Consider the following 20,985-nt stretch of genomic DNA (forward strand, 5'->3'; position numbering starts at 1 on the left):
AACATCCGACCACTCCCCAGATCACTTTTGTTGCGCGTTTTTCATCACCGATTCCTCCGCCTCCGTGGTCTCGAGGTAGCTCTCAAGCGTCGACTCTTGCAGCGTACCCAGACCTCCCACGGGGTCTGCTCATATGTGTTGGTGTGGTCCACTCGGGTGGAGAGGACGAGGTGCTCGAGCATGGGCTTCTCGGTCACGACCTTGGGCTTGCCGGGGACGTGGCGGACCATGCGCTGGACGCTGGCAATGGAGACGACGGCCTGGCGGAAGGCCCTCTGGGCGCCGCTGGGGGTGGGCATGACGGCCATCTTGTCCTCGGCGATGCGCGGGTACGAGAGGGCGCTGCGGTACTTCACCAGCTCCCACTCGCCGCGGTAGCCGCGGGGCCGCGCGTCGATGATGCCGGCCAGCTTCTGCCAGAGCTCGTTGGTGCAGATGCGGCGGAGCGCCTCCTTGTCGCCGCGGGCCAGCGCCTCGTTCATCTTGAGGTGGAGGGCCTTGGCCGTGGGCAGGATGACCTCCCGGCGGATCTTGAATTTGGGCCGCGACCTCCAGTCGGGCAGGGAGGCGATCTTGAACCCCAGCAGCGTCACGTAGTTGTAGACGCGCGAGGAGGTGGCGATCCAGGCCATTTTCAGGAACTTGGCGGGCGACCGCGGCCACCGCGAGAGGGGCGGCGCCACGAAGGTCTGGGGTAGGAGGAAGGCCATGTTCTCCACGCCGAGCTCCACCGTCCTCGACGAAGAGTCATCGCTCGTCTTGAAGCGGTTATATTTCGGGACGGCCTTGGCTCGGAGCGGCGAGGACATGGTCCTGAAGCCGCGGGTGGAGGGGCATGTTGTCGGTGGCGCGCATGTTCTACTACTCCTGCTACCGCTGCTGCTGCTGCTGCTGATACTGCTGTACCTGAGGCACAAACTAGGTATTGTGGCTCTGTAGGTCGGTACGGAGGCGCGGAGCGATGGCAGCAGCAGCCGGGCGACCTGCTTCGTAGCCATGGCAGGAGAATATATATGGGTTTTCGTTGGCGTCGAGAGTTCGTATAACCGTGGAATCGGTCGAGCGTGGTTCTTTCGAAGCTCCGAGCACGCAAGAGAGCCTAGCTGTTTGAGTGCATGGGGTGCCTCAAAGGGTATCAGACTTTGGTCCACCAGAAAATCCAGGTGAAACCAATCAATTGGAACCTTGGGTCTCTTTGATCAACGAGCAGAGAGAGAGCCGTGATGTCCAGTCTGCTCCTCTGGCCGTCCTCGGTTCAGTCCGAAGCGGAAAAAATTAAGATGGAGACACTCAAGTACGGAGTACACAAGGCGGCCATTAGAGCGCCGGCCAATGAGCATCCCCCTCTGAAGCCCCAAGCCCCCTGCACGTTCTTAAGGTTCAATCAATTGATTCAATTCCAGTCGGGCCTCTTCAATCAATAAGTCCCAATTGCCAAGCGAGCAAAGCCCAGGTCCAAAAGGTCGGTGGGTTTGGGAGCCAAACGGAATGACCTCACAGCTCATTAGCGCTGCCCAATTGCCATGTCAATTTGATTCAGTCTGGGGGACCTTGGGGACCTTGCATTTGCATGCTTCCTACGTAGTATATGACTATTGATGTGAGTAGCAGGTATACTTGCATACATACCCTTTGCTCTTGCTGTATATTTGATTTGATTTCAGGGACTCCTTTTTTTCTGTTTTGTTTGTTTGGAAAGCGTATGCCATAATATCATTCTTGGCGGTCGTGTGCCCATATACCTCCAAACGTGCTCGCTCATCGCTCCTGTGTCGTCTTCTGACAAAGAATATATTTCCCCGGGACCATCCAGTCACTGAACGTCATCATTGGGTTGCATTTGGAACTTTGCTGCTGCTACCACCAGGAGAAGAACTTCCCGACGACCATATATCCTCTCCCCAGGGTTCGGCAGTCCCCTACTTGCCCGGGCGGCCAATTGATGGCCACCCTGTTCTCAAGGTCCTGGACATCGCAGTCGAACGGCAGTATCAACAGTGCCAATGCCCACACCACCACCACCACCACTGCCACCAAAAACCACATCAACAACCACCGCCCGCCGTCGTCGTCTCGACACGAACAACTACAACAAGATGGCTTCGCCACGATAGCACGCACCTCGTCCCATGACGAGAACAATCATCATGGCCATCATCACCTGCGCACCTCGCCCGTCGTCCGCGCTGGCTTCATGCAGCCCCGCATCGCCGTCGTCCTGGACGTGCCCCGCGTCTGGCACCCCTTTCTCTTCATCTGCCGACTCCAGTCCATTGCCCCTGCCCTGTGGTGGGGTCTGCGGTGTGCCTGCGCTTTCTTATATCCGATTTCCTCCAGAGTCGAGACATTGCCCAGTTCCTGGGGCTAGACTACGGCAGTAGTGGTGGCAGTGGCATACTGGATTCAGCATCCGACTCGGTGCGCAGGCAGGTCAGGACGGAGCAGAGGCTGCGGCTGACCGAGACTGCGCTGTCTATGATATGGGTATGTAACGAGCTTCCTAGTCCGTCAGCAACTTTGCTAACAGTTTCTCTCGAAAATATGCAGTGCGGCGCCGGAGCCTACCTAGCCTTCATCTTCACCGACTGCCTCATGTCCCGCTGGCTGCTGAACTACACCCCGCAAGCGACCATCGTGCGCCTCTTCGCCCTGACGGGCATCTACTTCTACGTCTCGAGCTGGACCGTCTACCTGCTGGGCGGCAGCGACGACCCCTCGATGCTGCTCCCCGCCTGGATCGGCATCGCCACGACCCTGACGGCCTGCTACCACGTCTCGCAGCGCAAGATCAACATCCGCAAGGAAACGTCGGCTAGCATCAGCGTCTTCTCCATCGCCAGCTTCATCAGCATGGCCGCCCTGCTCTCCCACCATCACATCAATCGTCTCGAGTACCCCGATGTGCCGCTCTTCGGCGTCCTACAGAGGGCCGCCGAGTTGGGCGGTTGGATCGTCGTCAAGGTCTTGGACGTGCGCGACCGGGACGGGCTGTAGCATGGCTGACTGCTGCTTGCTGTTGCTCCGGAGCACGTCTCATTTACTTTCCATCTACGATTTATTGTGCTTGACCTCGAGGCGTTGTTGGTTGGTGCCGGGTAACATAAAGGGGCTTTCATGGAAGAGAAAGGGCACGGCGTTTGTCGCATTTGGTGATTACATATATACCCCGACACTTTAGGCATTTTATGTTGCAGATTACACAATTCATAAAGTTGCAAGGGCCAGGCTTCAATAAAGAATGAGGGCGCCCATGATTCGGAGATTCATATCTGTATTTTCATTCGTACCTAAATAATGTGCTTGCAGGATCGAGAAAAGAGAGGCTTGCAAGTCACTTGCCAATCAACTTCCGGTGTGTCCCTGCAAAGCGCCAAGCGTACTGCCGAAGCGGAGTAAAATAGATACGCTGAGCACGAAATCTCAAGAACTCCCGATGCAATTCCGTAAAAGTCCTGTCGTATCAACAGGGGGGTATCATGCCGGATCCGTGCCATGTCCGTGAAAGAAACGCCTCTCGTTAATGATCATAACCGTGCCCACTGCTAGTTTGGTAGCTAGCCAGCGGCGCTTGCCGCCCAGCATAGGCTAGCGAGACATCGTTGCCCAGCCATCAAGTAGCAGTAAAGGCGTGATAGGATCGCGACGAGGCAGATGACGATTCCAGACCGGGACGCAACGGAGGCACTGAGCAGAGGCTTAGAAACCGTGGACCTTGATGGTCTTGGGATCAAGCTCTTAGACCCTCCTTCTTGTCGATGAGGAACTCCTGAACATCCTTGCGCTGATCACCCTGAAGCTGAATTACTTCACCCATCTCGGTGTCGTTAACGATGGTGCCATTGCAAGCTGCATAGTAGAGCCGGGTTAGTGCATGGAACCGACGGATTAGGCCGAAGCATCAACTCACCAAACTTCTTCTTGATGACCTTGAGAATCTTCTTCTGGTCGAATTTCTTGGGCAAGCCCTGAACCGTGGTCAGGGTCTTACGTCCATTGCGCTCTAAATTAAGAATGATGACATTAGCTACTGGGGTCGTTCGGGGGAAAGGCTGCAGATGCTGGATGATGCAAGTCGTAGTGGGGTTGTTTGGTCAATGAGGGGCTTGTCAGATCGAGACGCCTCGTCCCATTGCCGCACGTGAGACGTATAAATGACGAGATATCGAGTTGAAAGAGAGCACGCACGTTGAATACGAATATGGATGTAATTCTGCGCCTGTTTGGATTCTCCGGTATCCTCGTCGGCTTCGGCGAAGGGGTCTGCACGAAAGTAATTTGTCAGTCCAGTCACCATAATAACACACAATCATTCGAGGTTTCGGGGAGACGCGGGTTGGAGGAAATGGGGAGCGAGCGTCTTGTTGGACGCGGCCTTGCATCGCAGGGTCGCACAGAAAGAAGCGGGAAGCAGTGGAAAGTGGCACCGGGGCGGTGGTGATGGTTTGCTAGCGACTTTCGACTTACCGTAGGTCTTGAGGTTTTCGATGGACATATAAAGCGAGTTTTCCGGGGTAAACTGGGGAAAGGGTTTTGTATTGAGGGGTTGTCGAAGTGGTGCGACGGACGGATGATGAGGTCTCGCGGATGGCTTGTTGTCTTGCGGTAAGGTGGTGATGAAGTAGTTGCTGTTGCGTAGTGAAGTGTGAGAGAGTGGGAAGAAAAGTGGAAGAAATAGTTGATGTCGCGAAAAGTGGACAAGGAGAAAGTTGATGCTGGGAATGGTTCCTTATTCAGTCAGAGCTGCTTCGTTGTTGTTGGTGGGTGGATTGATCAATGAATGAAATAAATGGGGATGATCAATCAGTTTCGCAGACTCCAGACAAGGCCTGAAGGCTTTTAGGAGAGCAAGAGCGACCAGCGACCAGGAGCCAGCAGCAAAGCAAATGGCGGGGAGGGGGCAAGCGGGCAAGCTGGGCATGTAAGCCTAGCTGGGCGGTCACCCACCATCAGGCGGGAGTGACTCCTGATTAGCGGGCCAAGAGTTGAGGCCCTTCTGTTTGGTGGTCTGGTTCTCCGGATCAGCAACAAAGCAAAAAGCACTCGACTGTACGGAGTACTTGATAAGTACATACTGAGATATTCTTCTCAAGACAAGTGTCAGCCCATCTGCTACCTAACCAATTGCAAGATGGCATGACTCAAATCACTCGAGAGAAAGACTCTCCCCAGGGTTGAGTCATGTTCTCTGGTCAAGTTACGCAGGCTGATTGAGATCATCTCATGATGCTGTTTGGCATTGGCAGCTCGAGGTACATGCCAACTAAACGTATGGCAAGCCCAATCGTGTGTGACCAGCCTCGACCAGGGTGGGGCCTAGTCAACTCCAAAAAGCCGCATCTAGAAGGGATGGCAAAGTGACACACGCACACAATGGATATATGACTGGACCGTTCTATATCCCATATCCCGGATTTCGACACATTGAGCTTCCATAGCCGAGAGCTTCCTCCCAAAGTGCCTCGTCTTAGACACACAAGGCCAATTGTAGAATCCATAATGGGGTTTGAACCAACAGAATTCGGGAGCGATGCCGAGCCACTCATCCAGGACCTCTCCGGGGTACCATGGACCCCCCTTTTCTGGCACGCCTGCACCTTCAATCCTACCGCATTTACGGAGGTAATGATGAACCTCATTCGCAACCCAAACATCAACTCATCTTGGCTTTTCCGGGCAGATGTGCTTTACGAGAACGGAAGCGTCCTGGATGAGGCCTTGGACTCGGTGTCAGTGCAGCCACGGCCTGCCAGCTTCGCCGGTTTCGACCTGGAACAGAGCTTGGTCCGAAGACTGATCCCGCGAAATACTTTACGCGACGAGCCTCTTGACCAGACATGTCTATTCTACCATACTCGTCAGCCAGGTGACAACGAGCAGTCCATGGTCATCTACATTCCGCATGTCTCCTCACCGTCTGAAATGCCCTTTTACCACCCGGCCGTCCGGGGCGTCGCCTTCTTGCATGAGTGGAACCGCAGCGACAACACAGGTCGAGTCTCTACTCACTATTGTTACTTCGACGATGTAGAACGTTCGCCAAAGTTGGTGAGAACTGCTTTCCACCTCTTATCAACCCTCCACAAGCATGGCCAAGGCACGACGAAAGGCTACGTCAAGCGCGTCCACCATGATGTCGTCGTGCCTCAGATTCCCATGCAGACCACCTATGCCAGATTAAAGAAGAAGTACGCCCGCAGGCTGATCGACACCTGGGCAGAGGTAACCGACCCAACCAAACATGTGTTTGAAGATCTAGGCATTGCCGCCTTCCTGATTGAACTCTGGAGACAGATGTATCAGGGGGAGGCTTTCCCGGGCTTCGTTGACATTGGCTGCGGCAACGGACTTCTCGTGTACCTGTTGAGACAAGAGGGCTATGAGGGATGGGGGTTTGATGCTAGGCAACGGAAATCCTGGGCAAACTACAATGCCAAGGGTGAAGCAACGTCAGACGCGGAAGATCTGCCATGTCTGCGGGAGCATGTTCTCTTGCCTTCCATCATAACGGCGAGAAAGGAGGCGTCAGAATTCCTTGATCATGATACATCCGACCTCGATGTCAACAGCCTATTGCATGATGGGCTCTTCCCCAAGGGCACGTTCATTATTTCGAATCATGCGGATGAGCTAACGCCGTGGACCCCTATTCTTGCAGCGATCTCTGACTGCCCCTTCATGATGATTCCCTGTTGTAGCCACAACCTTACGGGGGCGAAGTACAGGGCCCCCGTACCAAAGGGTGTTGACAAGTCGAGTTCAGCATACGCTTCACTCGTCGTTTGGGTCTCTGGTATTGCAGAGGACTGTGGATGGGAGGTTGAGACGGAAATGCTCCGCATACCCAGTACTAGAAATACTGCCATGATTGGAAGAAAGAGAAGAGCGAGACTCTCGGATGTGGAACTTGATGAAGTGGTGCAAAAATATGGAGGCACAGCAGGTTATCTCGACAATGTCATGAAGCTCGTTACAGTAGCACCCAGATCTCATTGATATATTGGACCGTCCCATAGCTGGCTGGCTAGATGCAATATATATAGTCTTTGAATGAATCCCATTTTGCATCATTTCGTCAAAGTAGCGTGATACATGATCATTGGAAATCAATTAAGCTGACATGACCACCAGGGGGCGTGGAAGCTAATTGTGGATTGAGTTTATGCCTAGTGATTGGGTGCAAGGGGATGGGATAGTGGGGCGACCTATCCGAATGGACAACTGTCGCGGCTGTCTTCAACTCCAAGGAGTCCTAGTTCACCAGATAATCCTATACAAAGCCACCGCTTCTTCAACCTTCGTCGCTCCCATTGTCCGCCGTACCCTCGCCCAACATGAGCTACGGCAAGAAAGACGAAGATGCAGACCTCGGTCTGGTCAAGGTAGACCGGACCCAGGTATTCCAAGAAGGTGCGTACCCAATTGAGTCGGGGTCGCTTTGCTCCTTGATCTCGACATGTCCTCGCCCATTCTCTCCTTCTCTCCGATACTGCATACATGGCCAAGGACGCATGGCTAAAGTGTTCTTCCAGCTCGACTGTTCAACAGCTCGCCCATCCAACCCCGAAGATGTCGTATCCTCCTCACCAAGATCGCGCTCCTCCTCTACACCGGCGAGAAGTTCCCGACCAATGAAGCCACCACCCTCTTCTTCGGCATCTCGAAGCTCTTCCAGAACAAAGATGCCGCCCTGCGCCAAATGGTTCACCTTGTTATCAAGGAGCTCGCATCCTCGGCAGAAGACATCATCATGGTCACAAGCACCATTATGAAGGATACCGGAGGAAGTACCGACGCAATCTACAGACCTAACGCTATTCGAGCCTTGTGTCGCATTATTGATGTAGGTTGGGCTCGTTGAGACATTGCGGATTGGTTCTGTTCTCCTGCTAACGCTGGTCAATCTTTCAGTCTACTACAGTACAGTCCATTGAGCGTGTCATGAAGACAGCAATTGTGGACAAGAACCCGTCCGTCTCCTCGGCCGCCCTCGTTTCCTCCTACCACCTTCTCCCTATCGCCAAGGATGTCGTCCGCCGGTGGCAGTCGGAGACGCAAGAGGCGGCTGCCTCGACCAAGTCATCTAGCGGCTTTTCCCTGGGATTCTCATCATCTTCCAGCTCGATGCCCGTCAACAACTCTACCATGACTCAGTACCATGCCATCGGTCTCCTATACCAGATGCGATCGCACGACAAGATGGCTTTGGTCAAGATGGTGCAGCAGTTCGGCGCCCCTGGAGCTGTCAAGAGCCCCGCCGCAATTGTGATGCTAGTACGACTTGCTGCGCAACTCGCCGAGGATGACCCTCAGCTCCGAAAGCCCATGATGTCGCTGTTGGATGGCTGGCTGCGTCACAAGAGCGAGATGGTGAACTTCGAGGCTGCCAAGGCTATTTGCGACATGAGAGATGTGACAGACGCCGAGGTGACCCAAGCCGTCCATGTTCTGCAGCTGTTCCTCTCATCTCCTCGCGCCGTCACCAAATTCGCGGCTCTCCGCATCCTCCACAACTTCGCCTCTTTCAAGCCTCAAGCTGTGCACGTTTGCAATCCCGATATTGAGCTTTTGATCTCGAACAGCAACCGATCCATTGCTACATTTGCGATTACTACACTCTTGAAGACGGGCAACGAGGCTAGCGTAGACCGCCTGATGAAGCAGATTACTGGATTCATGTCTGAGATCACCGACGAGTTCAAGATTACCATTGTGGAAGCTATCCGAACTCTCTGCTTGAAGTTCCCCAGCAAGCAGGCTGGCATGTTGGCCTTCCTCAGCGGCATTTTGCGGGATGAGGGTGGCTACGAGTTCAAGAGAGCAGTCGTTGAGAGCATGTTTGACCTGATCAAATTTGTGCCCGAGTCCAAGGAGGACGCGCTGGCTCACCTTTGCGAGTTCATTGAGGATTGCGAGTTCACAAAGCTAGCTGTGCGAATCTTGCACCTCCTGGGCTTGGAGGGCCCCAAGACGTCGCAGCCTACCAAGTACATCCGTTATATCTACAACCGCGTGGTTTTGGAGAACGCCATCGTACGAGCTGCGGCTGTCACTGCCCTGGCCAAGTTTGGAGTTGGACAGAAGGATCCGGAGGTGAAGAGCAGTGTTGACGTGCTGTTGACAAGATGCTTGGACGACGTTGATGACGAGGTGCGAGACCGTGCTGCTCTCAACCTGAGACTGATGCACGAAGAAGATGACATAGCCGAGCGCTTCGTCAAGAACGGTATGTCGAGAGACCCGGTTCATATTCGAGACGGGTTGCTAACAAAATCATAGAAAACATGTTTTCACTCCCATACTTCGAGCACCAGCTCGTGATGTATGTAACATCAGACGACAAGTCTACCTTCGACTCGGCTTTCGACATCAGCAAGATTCCCGTCGTCACTCGGGAAGAAGCAGATGCCGAAGACCGCACCAAGAAGCTCACGGCTACTACGCCATCCCTCAAGCCACCTAAGACTGGTCCTTCGAAGGCTGCACCTGGCGGCGCGGAAGCGCAAGCCTCCGCTGTTGCTGCCGCTCAAAAGTATGCGCAGGAGCTTATGGCCATCCCGGAGATGAAGGAGTTTGGTAGCGTACTGAAGTCGTCACCTGTTGTTGAGCTGACGGAGGCCGAGACCGAATACGTCGTCTCTGTCGTCAAGCACATCTTCAAGGAGCATATTGTTCTGCAATACGAGGTCAAGAACACGCTTCCTGCTACGGTACTTGAAAACGTGTCGGTGGTAGCGATTCCTGCTGATGAGGAAGAACTCGAGGAAGTCTTCATCATCCAGGCGGAGAAGCTGCCCACGGATGAGCCGGGCAAGGTATATGTGGCATTCAAGAAGGTCAACGGTGAAGGTTCCCTGCCTACGAGCTCGTTCACCAATATCCTCAAGTTCACCAGCAAGGAGATTGATCCGTCGACCAATGAGCCCGAGGATTCGGGCTACGACGACGAGTACGAGGTCTCCGAGTTCGACCTGGCAGGTAGTGATTACATCGTTCCTGCTTTTGCCGGCAACTTTGCGCACATCTGGGAACAGGTGGGTGCCTCGGGGGAAGAGGCCGAGGAGACACTACAGCTTTCAAGCGTCAACAGTATTGCAGGTACGTCGTTATGGGATAGAGAGGGTCGTTTCAACAGGCAGGCTAACAAGTTTACACAGAGGCAACGGAATTATTGGCCAAGACCCTTTCACTGCAAGCATTGGAGGGAACGGATGTGCCTATTAGCCAGACAACACATCAGCTCAAGCTTCTGGGCAAGACGGTGCTGGGTGGACGCGTGGTGGCGACGGTCAGGATGGCCTACTCGTCCAAGTCTGGGGTGACGACGAAAATCACGGTGCGCAGCGAGGAAGAGCACGTGGCGCAGATGGTGGTGGATACGGTTGCTTAATGATTTGTGTTGGGGAGGCGTTTTTGATGCAGCAAAATACGATGCAGCGATGTCTAGCTGTTTTCTCATCCAAGACATGCATCTTTAGATCTAAGATTCTCGAGCCGTTGGGCCATGCAGTGCCGACGGGCTGCGGGGGAAACACCAGCACCAGCAGACGAGGGCAAAGGATAGACCAAATGAAGAATATTGACACCGAAGCTGTGACTATAGCTGTTACCCAGTTACGAAAGTTGTGACTCCCTTCCGTGCATGTGACAGGCATCTAAGCCGAAGCCAGTTAGCCTGTCGTCAGGGTCTCGGGCACGGGTTGCTTGCTGTAACGCGCGCACGGGATCGCGCCAAGCGAAAAGGCCAAAGCCGGTTTATGGAGCCTGGGCTAGGGTTGGTTGATCTTTCCAGTCCTAATCCAATGACGTGTTTGTCTAATCGAAAATGTTTCTTTCCACTTGATCACCTCACATCCAGAGGAAGCAGAAGCTGAACAGAAACACCTCCCTTCCGCTCCATGAAACACGACACTTACGTTCTAATCTCGTCCAAATACCTAACATAATAAAAGGACGGGTCCCCGTTCTCAACCGATAGTTTAATAGCCCCGATTGCCGGGTAATACGTGTCTCGAATCAGGACGTGAACCGATGTGGATTGAGACCACTTGTTGATACTATTTGATACTTCGAGTAATAGTCGGACTATCCTTTTTTTGTCACTCCTACACATCCATCAACCAACTCCCCTCCCCTCCTTCTCGTGGGATTGCACAGGCGCCGTCGCCCACAACCGCCAGCATGGTCTACGTCCGTCAGGAGCGTCTGCCGAACCTGAAGCAGTACAAGTACTCTGCAGTCGATCGCTCGCTCACATCCAAGTACATCCTGAAGCCATTCTACACAAATGTCGTCATCAAGTGCTTTCCCATGTGGATGGCCCCGAACCTGATCACCCTGCTCGGCTTCATGTTCATCATCATCAACTTCTTTACCCTGCTGTGGTACAACCCTTCGCTCGACCAGGATTGCCCGCCATGGGTCTACTATTCCTGGGCTGTGGGCCTCTTCCTTTACCAGACCTTTGATGCCGTCGACGGATCGCAGGCGTGAGTAGCTCCCTGTTCATTTCCGATCTGCAACTTGCGGCACAGCTGCTTGTATCTGGAGCATGTGAACTAATCTTTCTTGGATCCATCAGGCGGCGAACCCACCAGAGCGGGCCCCTTGGCGAGCTCTTTGACCACGGGGTGGATGCCCTCAACACATCGCTCGGGGCGCTCCTCTTCGCCGGCAGTCAGAACATGGGCCAGACGTGGTACACAGTCGCGACCCTCTTTGCCTCGCTGCTTACCTTCTACGTGCAAACCTGGGATGAGTACCATACCAAGACCCTGACGCTGGGCATAGTCAACGGACCCGTTGAGGGCGTCTTGATCTTGGTCAGCGTCCACGCACTCACGGGCTACATGGGCGGCGCCAGCTTCTGGAAGCAGTCCATGCTGGCTACCTTTGGCGTACCCGAAACCCTGGGTATTCCCGACCTCATCTACAACTTCAACTTCACCCAGTGGTACATGGTTCAGGGTACCGTCGTGCTGATCCTGAACACCGTCGAGAGCGCGCGCAACGTCATCAAGGCGCGACGTGCACGGGGTGACCGCAGCCGTGGCGCCCTCAAGGGCCTGGTCCCCTTCTTCGGCACTTGGGTCCTGGTCGTGGCCTACCTATACCTCCAGCCCGTCATTCGCACACAGCATCTGGTTCCCTTCGTCATCTTCTGCGGCCTCGTCAACGCCTACAGCGTCGGTCAGATGATCACGGCGCACCTGGTCAAGCTCCGCTTCCCCTACTGGAACGTGCTCGTGATCCCCCTGGGACTCGGTGTTATCGACTCGATCGGCCCTCTGCTCCAGCAGCATGTGGGCTGGGCCTCGGGCTGGCCCAGCGCCCTGGGTGACGGCGTGTACCAGGTCGCCTTCATGTTCAGCATGCTGGGCATGGCCATCGGCGTTTACGGCAGCTTCGTTGTCGATGTCATCGTGACCATCTGCGACTACTTGGATATTTGGTGTCTCACCATCAAGCATCCCTATGTCGAGGGCGAGGAGGAGAAGAAGGCGAAATAATCTGTTCATCAAGGACATTCAAGCCGCGGAAAGGATGGACATAATGCCACACACGAATAGTTCTTATGATGAGTAAAGGAGGACCTTGAGATGATGGCGTAACACTGGCACAGGCGCGTCAACGAATAAGCAGAAAGCGGTTGCGCGCAAGCACTCATGAGGAAACGAAGGGAACATATAACATACAATGGAAGTGCCACCACGAAAGGGGGCAAAGGGAGATGATGGGGTGGGCTTGCTTTTACTGTCCTGTCATATGTCTTGGCGAGATCAGGCAATCTTCTACTAAAGACACGTTGTTCTTCTGTTAACGGGTGGGGGACACCATGGCATGGTGGGAGGCTGGTTATGAGGACAAATGTTTGAGATACCACTTATAGTCGGATAGACTCAGGAGTTCAAGCGAGATCACGAGTACTTAATTTTATATACTTATGGATTTTACTTGGAATATGCAGGAGGTCCTTACTGTCTGGAATAGTGATCAACGTCAATTCGATGGACAGAGACGCTTTTGCTTATGATTTCCACGAAGGCCTGTATGTAACCTCTAACCCTGCACAGTCGTGTTCAGAGGTCCAATGCCGTCTCTGGTAGTGGCCGCCTAATATAGGAAACAGACTAACGTATAGGTACATTTCTTTGCGTGTGGGGAACGGGCTATACTACGCACGATCACCGGGGAAGAGCTCTCAAATCCGTATTCTTAGGTATAGTTGCAACTATGTTGTTACTGGTATGAAGGCTAATAAGGGGGCAGGCCTTGGGGCTGTTGAACGGCCGCCAGCCAGTTAATGACCTGTTTTGCAGGGTTATATCTTGCCTGATATCTACACTTGAGTGGATATCATAAACAACATACTGCTAATCGCAGAGGTCCAGGCAGCAGCCCCCTTTTTCGGCCCCCTTGACGAATAGGAGTAGATGAGCGTTCCCCTTACAATATACAGCGGCCCTACAGATAGTAAGTAACGAACGGCCTAGGGAGCAAGTATCTTCTACAAAATGGAAAGCCTGGACTGGACGGGGCATGGAAACTGTTCGGCAGCAAGATCCGATAACCTAGTACTTACCGGAAATGCAAGGGGCTGATCTGGGGTGTAATAGCCTATGTTGGGTTAACCAACTTCATGCTCCACAGCGTCTCATGATGCTTAGAGTTTTTCTTAGACTGACTCGGTCCTTGGTCGATTAGATGCTCCAATATCACAGTATCCGAACTCATCCATCACCTGTCCAGTCCCGACAGGAGAGCAAGCATGAGAGGGTGGTAATTAACACCCAGTTGGGATAGGATAGAAAAGTGCTATTCTCCCCCGTATGGTTACCACTCCTCACAGCTGCGCTTACTGACTTCCAGAGCGACGGAGAGTATAAACCGCAAGTGGTACAAGTATATAGCAGTATGTTACATACAGGTGTACAAGAACAACTTATTTGCTATCGCGAGATCGCTTCAGCATTGACTCACTCACTCACGTATTTTTATTTTCCATGTAAAGCACGTACGTGGATGCAGTACTCTCCCTTTTTTCCTTAAATGCAGAAGAGGTTTGAGAAAGAAAGGCAAGAAAGCCAACCAAGCCGCCCATGTTCCAAATCCCAGAATTCCAAGATGTTCATCCGTCCTTATCCGCATCTGCGGTCTAAGCCCAAAGGATTTCCTTTCCAGTCACATGAGCTGGAAAAGTATCAAGTAAAGATACACGATAAAGCCAAAGAACACCAACACCGTGAAATCGAAAGGGCCCCCACGTGTGTGTTGAAAATACCATCGCACACATCAAGTTTCAGGGCCAGGCATCGAGTCCGAATCGACTCGGCCATTCTTTACCACAAGACCGCGAATACAGCAATAAGTTACAAGCGTTGCTTTACCCTGGGGGCGCTTTCCCTCCATGGTGCTGAAGAGGCAATCAGACTCCAGCCACAGAGATCTGGATAGCTGGGGGAGAGGGCTAGCAACTCCGGGGATATCATGTCGGCCATATGCCGTAAAGTCCAAAGAAGAAAAACACAGTGTGGCTCAAAGCCTGTCCCAATCATCAACCCATACCCCGTTAAAACTCCGGGTTCCTACAACCAGGCCTAAGGCATGGTTAGGAGGCCACCAGTGCCCATTCGTCTCGTCGTTTCGAACACCATGGAAAGTGGCGGCGTTTCCGTCATAGCCGTCGTAAGCGTTCTTGACAGAACGCCAAGATTGCTCATATCAGCTCATCGCTCCCGCTAGCGACGCTTTCGTTGATTGCTTTAATGATGGCACGCTCTTCGAAGACGGGTCCCTGGCCGTCGCACTTGGCCTGGGACTTCAAGCGCTCGCTGACATCGCCAAGGTCCACCAGTCCCCTCTTGAATAATTCGTGGCTGATGATGAAATCCCAGGTAGCACCGGCCGCCAGCAAGCGCTCGCCAGCCTCAGACTCTACCACGCGATGGCTTGGCGTCTTGTTGGTATGGTTCGCCAGCAAGTCCGAGTAGAAGTCGGTGGGGTTGTAGTGCATGGGGCCTGTCGTGGTGGTGACGGCTGCTCCGGGTGACATGGAGCCGTTCGGTCCCTGGACACTCGACGTGGCACGCAGTATCTCGTTCTCGGTGCTCATTTTCTGAAGATCACGCTTGAGCTTTTCGTTCTCTGAAGCTGTCAGGTGTTGAGTCGCCTCGAGCGAAGCCAGTTTGGCTTCGAGATCTTTGACATGTCGCTCCTTGCGTTCTCTGAAAGCGCGTTGGCTGTAGACAAGTTAGCCTGGAGACTTGAGACGGTCAAGACACGGATATATTTGGTGGCAAAACATACGCCGCCCGGTTCTGCGCCTTGCGTCGGGATTGGGCAGGCGTCATATCCTCATCATCCGAGTTTGAACCATTGTTGCCAGGGTCTGACTTGGTCAGGGGTAGAATATCGGCTTGCTGGAGACCTTTGTTCGGGTTTGCTACATTCGATGAACCTTGGCCGTGTAAAGAATGTGTCGTCGGCGGAGTCGGCGGCCCGGGAGGGAAGGTTTGCGCTGGTTGCTGATTGAATTGTGCATATTGATCGAAGTTCTGCTGGAAATGATCGGGGTTTTGGAATCCATCGAAAGTCTCCTGTTAGACCACGGGTCTCGCTCGTCAGTATCATGCGCAGGAAGTATATAGCGATGAAGCCAAGGACAGTTCGGTGCTGGGAGGGGAGTACGAACCGGTGGAGACTGGTTGTTGAACTCCTCTGATGCGGCCGAGTTCGAGTGCGAAGGGGTCAAGGGAGGGATGCCTATAAACTGGTACGATGGCTGGTTCTGCCCGTAAAAGGGATGAGAGAAGTTCATGGTGACTTGTTTGGAAGATGTTTCAACGATCTCAGGTCTACTTTGGAGCAGCAAGACAATGGGTGGTGGTTCAAGCAGAAACGCAGGCACGTCAAAAGATCAGCTGGAGAACGGCGCCCCGTTTGCTTATATTCTCTGTCCAGTGGCAAGCAAGCAAAGAGAGCGATGGATGGGTCGGGGTTTTGATGGACAGACAGGGCACCAAGGACGAAAGGGGGGCGGTTGTACTCTGTGGGTTCTGTCTTCTGCCGTGTACTTGCCCATGTGAAGTGCCGGATCCGAGTTTACGCGCATCCATCAATTGATATCTGCCCGCGGGAGAACTTGAAATATAGCACGGGTATACTCTAAATCCCTCGAGGTATATACGTAGTACTGGACAAGGATATAGTTGAAACACGTAGAGAAGAGGTAGAAGAGCGTGGAACAAGGCAGAGAGGTACCTGAAGATAGCGCAGTACCTGCCCTGAACCTGAGCTGTCTATCTGGGGATTAAGGTTGCCGTCCGTCTTTCTAGACCAGACCAGGGTGGGTGTCAGTGAAAAAAAGCAGGGTCGGTTGTCGGACCAGTAGCGACTACAACCAAGGCAGTGCGCCAAACAGCTAAGACCAAGCCTGAGTGGGGATCCAATCCAAGCCACATGCGACTTCCAAATAGACAACGACGGTTAATGGAACATCGGGATGCATGCCCTGTAATCCAGACCCGGCCGTTGTTAGCCACGGTGTGCCCATGGCGCGATGTGGCCCTTCTCAGCCGCAACCACTCCTGCTACTCCTCCTCCTCCTACAGCTTGCGACTTGTGCGGCTGGCTGGTTGGCCGCTCCAAAGAAACCAACGAGATAACTGTTCTTTCTGGGGGATAAAATAAATCCAGTAGATACTCCCATTTTGCTGGAATGATCGACCACTCGTCTATCATCATTTTGGTGTTCATTGATTGGGCCAATGATCTGGAAGCTGACTCATCTAGGCCTCGTGCTTCCACCTTCAACAACACAGCTCTGCTTGATCCCTACCGCAGCTCAGAGACGCGCACCGCAGTTTCTATAGTCCCTCCGTTTTCAGTACGGTCCGTGAGTATACCGTTGCGAGTCGGCATTTCGAAGTTTAGTGTGTGCTGCTATCGAATGTAAAGACTAAGCACTGTGTAAGATATCATTCCCCTGGTCGAGTCAGAAGAAGGGCTGGGCTGGCATTTGAGAAACGGTGTAGGTTTTAGAAGCCGGTACTGGTGATCGTCCTTGTCGCACATACGTTCTTTCTGCCGTCGAGGTATCCGGGGCTTGTAGGAGAACGCCCTCATCCATTCCAAGCACAGTCTTCGGGCTGGGTGAGTGGTCAAGGCAGTGCTGCTTACGTTCGCTGCCTAGGTCAGCCGCGCCCTGAAGATGACACCTATGGCGTGGAGATGTCTGTTCAGATACATGTAAGTAATATGCCGTGAGTAATGTTTACACTTAGTTTCCGCCGACCTCTTGGTGATCCTCCGTCATTTTTGGAGGCGTGTCCGTGATGAACTCCGGAAAGGGGGTAGAATACTTAGCTTGGAAGTGCTGGGACGAGCCCTCCCTTACGGGAAATGGCACATCCTCAAATCCGATCCTTGATTCGCCATTGTTTCTGTAAACAATTAGAGCGGCTACAACGTATTTCTAAACCCTGCATCCTATCTGGTACTCTTGCGGCATCTACTACGGCCACCCCTTATCCAGCAAGGCTGAGATCCACACAACTCGAAGCAATAAGGATCGAATAGGTACGTGATCCCATAAAATAGCAGGCGCATAGTTGCATAGCTGCGTAGTGATTCCGTTGGGGGTCATCCATCATCTTTAACAGGTTCTCGATTTTATTGATGTTCCCCCCTTATATCTCACTTAGCTAGCATGAGGCAAAGAAGTCAAGCTTGGATTGTGCTGGGAACGGCTTACGCATTTTGATCTATCGCTGGGTCTTGTTGGCAAGCTTTTCCATGTGGTTAGACATCTTCAAGGTGTTCCAAAAGCCACCCTGAAGTTTACGGGCAATACTCACAGTTTGGTGTCGGCCCATCCCTCTATAAGCTAGGATGGTTCGATGCGTGAATACCTTACCTACCGATAAAGACTGAACGTGACCTGTTGTATATTCGTCGTGATGGTAGTTTCACGAGTAAGTCTGTTCTAGGAATCCCGACGTCCAAATAGGGGCTATCTATTGAGCGATGCTCGCCGTCTAGAAAAGGTGAAGATATCGTACGGAGTCCGTATTTCCCCTATTCTTCTTGGGTACGTACTCGAGCTGATGTGTCCAACGTAATGGAGCTTGGCAGCACAATCTGAAGCCTACCTGTTGTGTGCTCCATGCTGGATGACTACACGATGAATCGATGTTTGTTCGTTTGTCCAAGGGCACCTGGAGGCTAGGGGTCGTCTTATCGCGTCACACATAGTCAAATGGATGGAAAGCAAATCCAACCACGCTTTGAGGAAACTCTCCAGTCTGATGCAGTTTCAACTCAAACAAGAACCCACTGGGCGTCTTCCGTACCTGCTCTCTTCTCAGCGTCCCCCCACAAACAAAGGGCAAGAGCAAAAGGCATCTGTGGTCTATTCGTAAGTTTTAAAGGATTCAGTGTGGGCAGGTGCGCGCCGAATAATCGGATTGGGTGTTTCGCGTTGGTTTCCTTCCTTCCTTACTACCTACAATTTGCTACAGGCCCTACATCTCCAGGCATTGATAATGTTCTTTCGCGTTTCCCGAGTCAACAGCTCAGCTAGCTAGGTTCTTACTCCATCGTCCTCGCCATACAGGTCCCTTCACTGCACTCACGGTTCAGCCATCTACTTTTTAGGAAGGAGGGCATATGTTCCATACGGGCAAGAAGTCTCCTCGTCTTGGACCTGACCGTCTTGGACCTGAAGATACCATACATCATTCCATTGGGCATCTGTAACCTTCTTGGTCCCCAGGCTACGACCATCGTCAGCAATTCACCGACGCTGCTGCCAGCCAACCCCGTAAGTATGCCCATTCCAGCCAAACTACCTCGAATCATTTGTTCATCCCAGATATTTCAATTGCAGGCACAATCTGTTTGAGACCACTCGCTTGACTCTTGTGTCTTCATTGCCCGCCCCACCAGTTTGTTCCTTGACACCAGGAAAGCTCAAGGCAGTCATGGATACATCAAAGCAACCACACCAGGACGCCCATGTCTACACTACTGTGGGCTCCATTTACAACCCAAGTGCAGCACCGCTCCAGCCTCCCACCCGACGAGGTAGGCCCGTCAAGTGGCCACCGTACAACGAACTGGCCAACACCAAGTCTTCCCTCTCTGGTCTATCCCTCGCACATCAGACGCGATCCCCATCCAACACTGCTCCTGCTAGCAATCTGCTACATTACTCTCCTCTACAGCAGAACTCGGAGCGAGCTATCAGTCCCATGACTAGCGCCTCGGACACTTTTGCTAGGATGTCTGTCACTGGTAGCCATGGAAGCAGAGAGCTGGAGGACGACGAAGATGACGCCGGCGAGGGGGCTGAGAAGCTGAAGGTCATGTCCGTCAAGACTCTGACAAATCTGGCTTCCTATCCAAACCCTATGCAGAGGCAGGCTCAGAAGGTACTTTCACGAGCACGTCCAACAGCCAACACTTTGGCCACACTACGAGGGGCTCGATCCGATCCCGTGTCTGTTGCCGGACTTCTTCAGTCAGACGGCACCAGCGAGTACTCGTATAAGCCTATAACACGGCCCACGTTTGACTCGATACTTTCAAAGGGACCAGGAGCCCCACAGCCGTTGACAGCCGGGCCCCCAGGTCCTCGCCGATTCAAGTCTTCGGCCAACGAACAAACCTCCGGTCAAGTAGCCTCGGCATACCAGCAACCGCAGACACAGATTGGAAGTATTGCCACTTCACAGATTGCCGGTCATCGACACTTGAACCCTTGGGGCAACGACAACTTTACCCCGTCCCCAGAAACGATGTCGCGGTCTCGGTCAAGGCGGCCATAAAAGAGACAGAACGTCGCAAGATCACTGACACCTTGACTGCCCAAGAAGCGGCAAAGTACTACATCCACAATCTTCCATCGGATTTCGACTACTTGACCAAGGCCATTGCTCCCGACTGGCAGAATGATTCCCTTCTGAACCGATTTGGCCAGTCTAAGAGACGTTCAAAGATACGTTCCCCGGAGGAAATCGAGGCACACCGAGCTAAGATCGACGAGATCTGGTATGCCGGTAGTGACATGATGAGCAAAAGTGTGACCGAGGCTCGCCTTGAGAAGAATCGCAAAGACCTTGAGCGAACCATTGGAATCCAAAGTGGACCATTCAAAAAAGGCAGAACATACTACCCTAAGCTCAAAATCGAGGAGGCAAACCGCATTCCAGCGAGCGAGCACTCGGTACCTCTCATCAGCATGGCTTACCAGACCCTTCTAAACCATCCCGAGTTCAACAAAAACTCAAAACTTCCCAGATTCCCTGACTTTCCTACCTACAAGTGATAACTGCGTACACTGTCGGTGGTTTGCCGCATGCCTGGGCGGTAATCCCTTACGCAGGCTGGATGAGACTCAGAATACAGTGTTGGAACAACGCAGAACTGAATTTCGCGACTCAATATTTGGAGATGGAGAATCGTTTTGGCCAACGCGGTGCTGTGTTGGCTTGATTGCCCTTGGTCTAATTCTTGGAACACGCTTCCTTTTCACGTCTCTCATGGCGAACAACAGCGATGGCCTGTTGCCTCATTTCACGTTGTATTGGTCACGATACCTTCACAAGCTCATGTGAAAGTCACAGTACCTAGCCGACATAGCGGTCGAATCTTCCAAGGAACTCACAGCATACAGATCTTATACATCAAATCCAGGATGCTTTCTCTCGGGAAACCAGTATCCTGAAAAAAAATCAGTTGTAAGATTGGTACCTATAGATGGATCAGGACCAATGTATCGGAGTCCATGGCTAAGGGAGCTACAAGTGGTCAGAGGGGCCAAGAATGAGGCAGAGCTTCGGGAAGCATTTTTGCAGTATTTCTTCATTAGTTCAGTACTAATAGACTGAATGTGTCTCTTGGAAAAGTTTGATGTGCATAAGTCTTTTGTCCCATGTTGAACGAGCCATACATGCTTTCGACTCACCGGTTTCTCATGAAGTAATTTGG

General features: G+C 52.7%; 8 protein-coding genes across 8 annotated transcripts; 5 read left to right on the forward strand and 3 right to left on the reverse strand.

Annotated features, from left to right (window-relative positions):
* Nucleotides 1–44: 44 nt before the first annotated feature.
* PG994_004766 (uncharacterized protein) lies at nt 45–998 on the reverse strand (the record flags this gene model as incomplete). The annotated part of the gene is made up of 1 exon (XM_066856175.1): nt 45–998. One exon carries the CDS (start codon nt 996–998, stop codon nt 45–47), a length of 954 nt encoding a protein of 317 aa, XP_066718342.1.
* Nucleotides 999–1,942: 944 nt separating this feature from the next.
* On the forward strand, nt 1,943–2,994 carry PG994_004767 (uncharacterized protein; the record flags this gene model as incomplete). The annotated part of the gene is made up of 3 exons (XM_066856176.1): nt 1,943–2,301; nt 2,340–2,484; nt 2,548–2,994. The coding sequence occupies 3 exons, from the start codon at nt 1,943–1,945 to the stop codon at nt 2,992–2,994; spliced, it is 951 nt and encodes a 316-aa protein (XP_066718343.1).
* A 733-nt stretch (nt 2,995–3,727) lies between these two features.
* PG994_004768 (uncharacterized protein) lies at nt 3,728–4,492 on the reverse strand (the record flags this gene model as incomplete). Its single annotated transcript, XM_066856177.1, has 4 exons — nt 3,728–3,846; nt 3,908–4,000; nt 4,186–4,260; nt 4,465–4,492. 4 exons carry the CDS (start codon nt 4,490–4,492, stop codon nt 3,728–3,730), a joined length of 315 nt encoding a protein of 104 aa, XP_066718344.1.
* A 1,004-nt stretch (nt 4,493–5,496) lies between these two features.
* PG994_004769 (uncharacterized protein) lies at nt 5,497–6,993 on the forward strand (the record flags this gene model as incomplete). Its single annotated transcript, XM_066856178.1, has 1 exon — nt 5,497–6,993. One exon carries the CDS (start codon nt 5,497–5,499, stop codon nt 6,991–6,993), a length of 1,497 nt encoding a protein of 498 aa, XP_066718345.1.
* Nucleotides 6,994–7,238: 245 nt separating this feature from the next.
* Nucleotides 7,239–10,387, forward strand: PG994_004770 (coatomer subunit; the record flags this gene model as incomplete). Its single annotated transcript, XM_066856179.1, has 5 exons — nt 7,239–7,407; nt 7,530–7,840; nt 7,909–9,223; nt 9,277–10,095; nt 10,155–10,387. The coding sequence occupies exons 1-5, from the start codon at nt 7,332–7,334 to the stop codon at nt 10,385–10,387; spliced, it is 2,754 nt and encodes a 917-aa protein (XP_066718346.1). The 5' UTR covers nt 7,239–7,331.
* A 791-nt stretch (nt 10,388–11,178) lies between these two features.
* Nucleotides 11,179–12,506, forward strand: PG994_004771 (CDP-alcohol phosphatidyltransferase class-I family; the record flags this gene model as incomplete). Its single annotated transcript, XM_066856180.1, has 2 exons — nt 11,179–11,486; nt 11,579–12,506. 2 exons carry the CDS (start codon nt 11,179–11,181, stop codon nt 12,504–12,506), a joined length of 1,236 nt encoding a protein of 411 aa, XP_066718347.1.
* A 2,207-nt stretch (nt 12,507–14,713) lies between these two features.
* PG994_004772 (bzip transcription factor) lies at nt 14,714–15,814 on the reverse strand (the record flags this gene model as incomplete). The annotated part of the gene is made up of 3 exons (XM_066856181.1): nt 14,714–15,236; nt 15,304–15,593; nt 15,689–15,814. The coding sequence occupies 3 exons, from the start codon at nt 15,812–15,814 to the stop codon at nt 14,714–14,716; spliced, it is 939 nt and encodes a 312-aa protein (XP_066718348.1).
* A 3,163-nt stretch (nt 15,815–18,977) lies between these two features.
* Nucleotides 18,978–20,323, forward strand: PG994_004773 (Coatomer subunit; the record flags this gene model as incomplete). The annotated part of the gene is made up of 2 exons (XM_066856182.1): nt 18,978–19,668; nt 19,731–20,323. 2 exons carry the CDS (start codon nt 18,978–18,980, stop codon nt 20,321–20,323), a joined length of 1,284 nt encoding a protein of 427 aa, XP_066718349.1.
* Between the last annotated feature and the right edge of the window lie 662 nt (nt 20,324–20,985).

The sequence above is a fragment of the Apiospora phragmitis genome, assembly GCF_038363925.1.
Source record: "Apiospora phragmitis strain CBS 135458 chromosome Unknown utg000005l:1.0-4161743.0:1.0-4166827.0, whole genome shotgun sequence".
In the NCBI taxonomy this organism is placed as follows: Eukaryota; Fungi; Ascomycota; class Sordariomycetes; order Amphisphaeriales; family Apiosporaceae; genus Apiospora; species Apiospora phragmitis.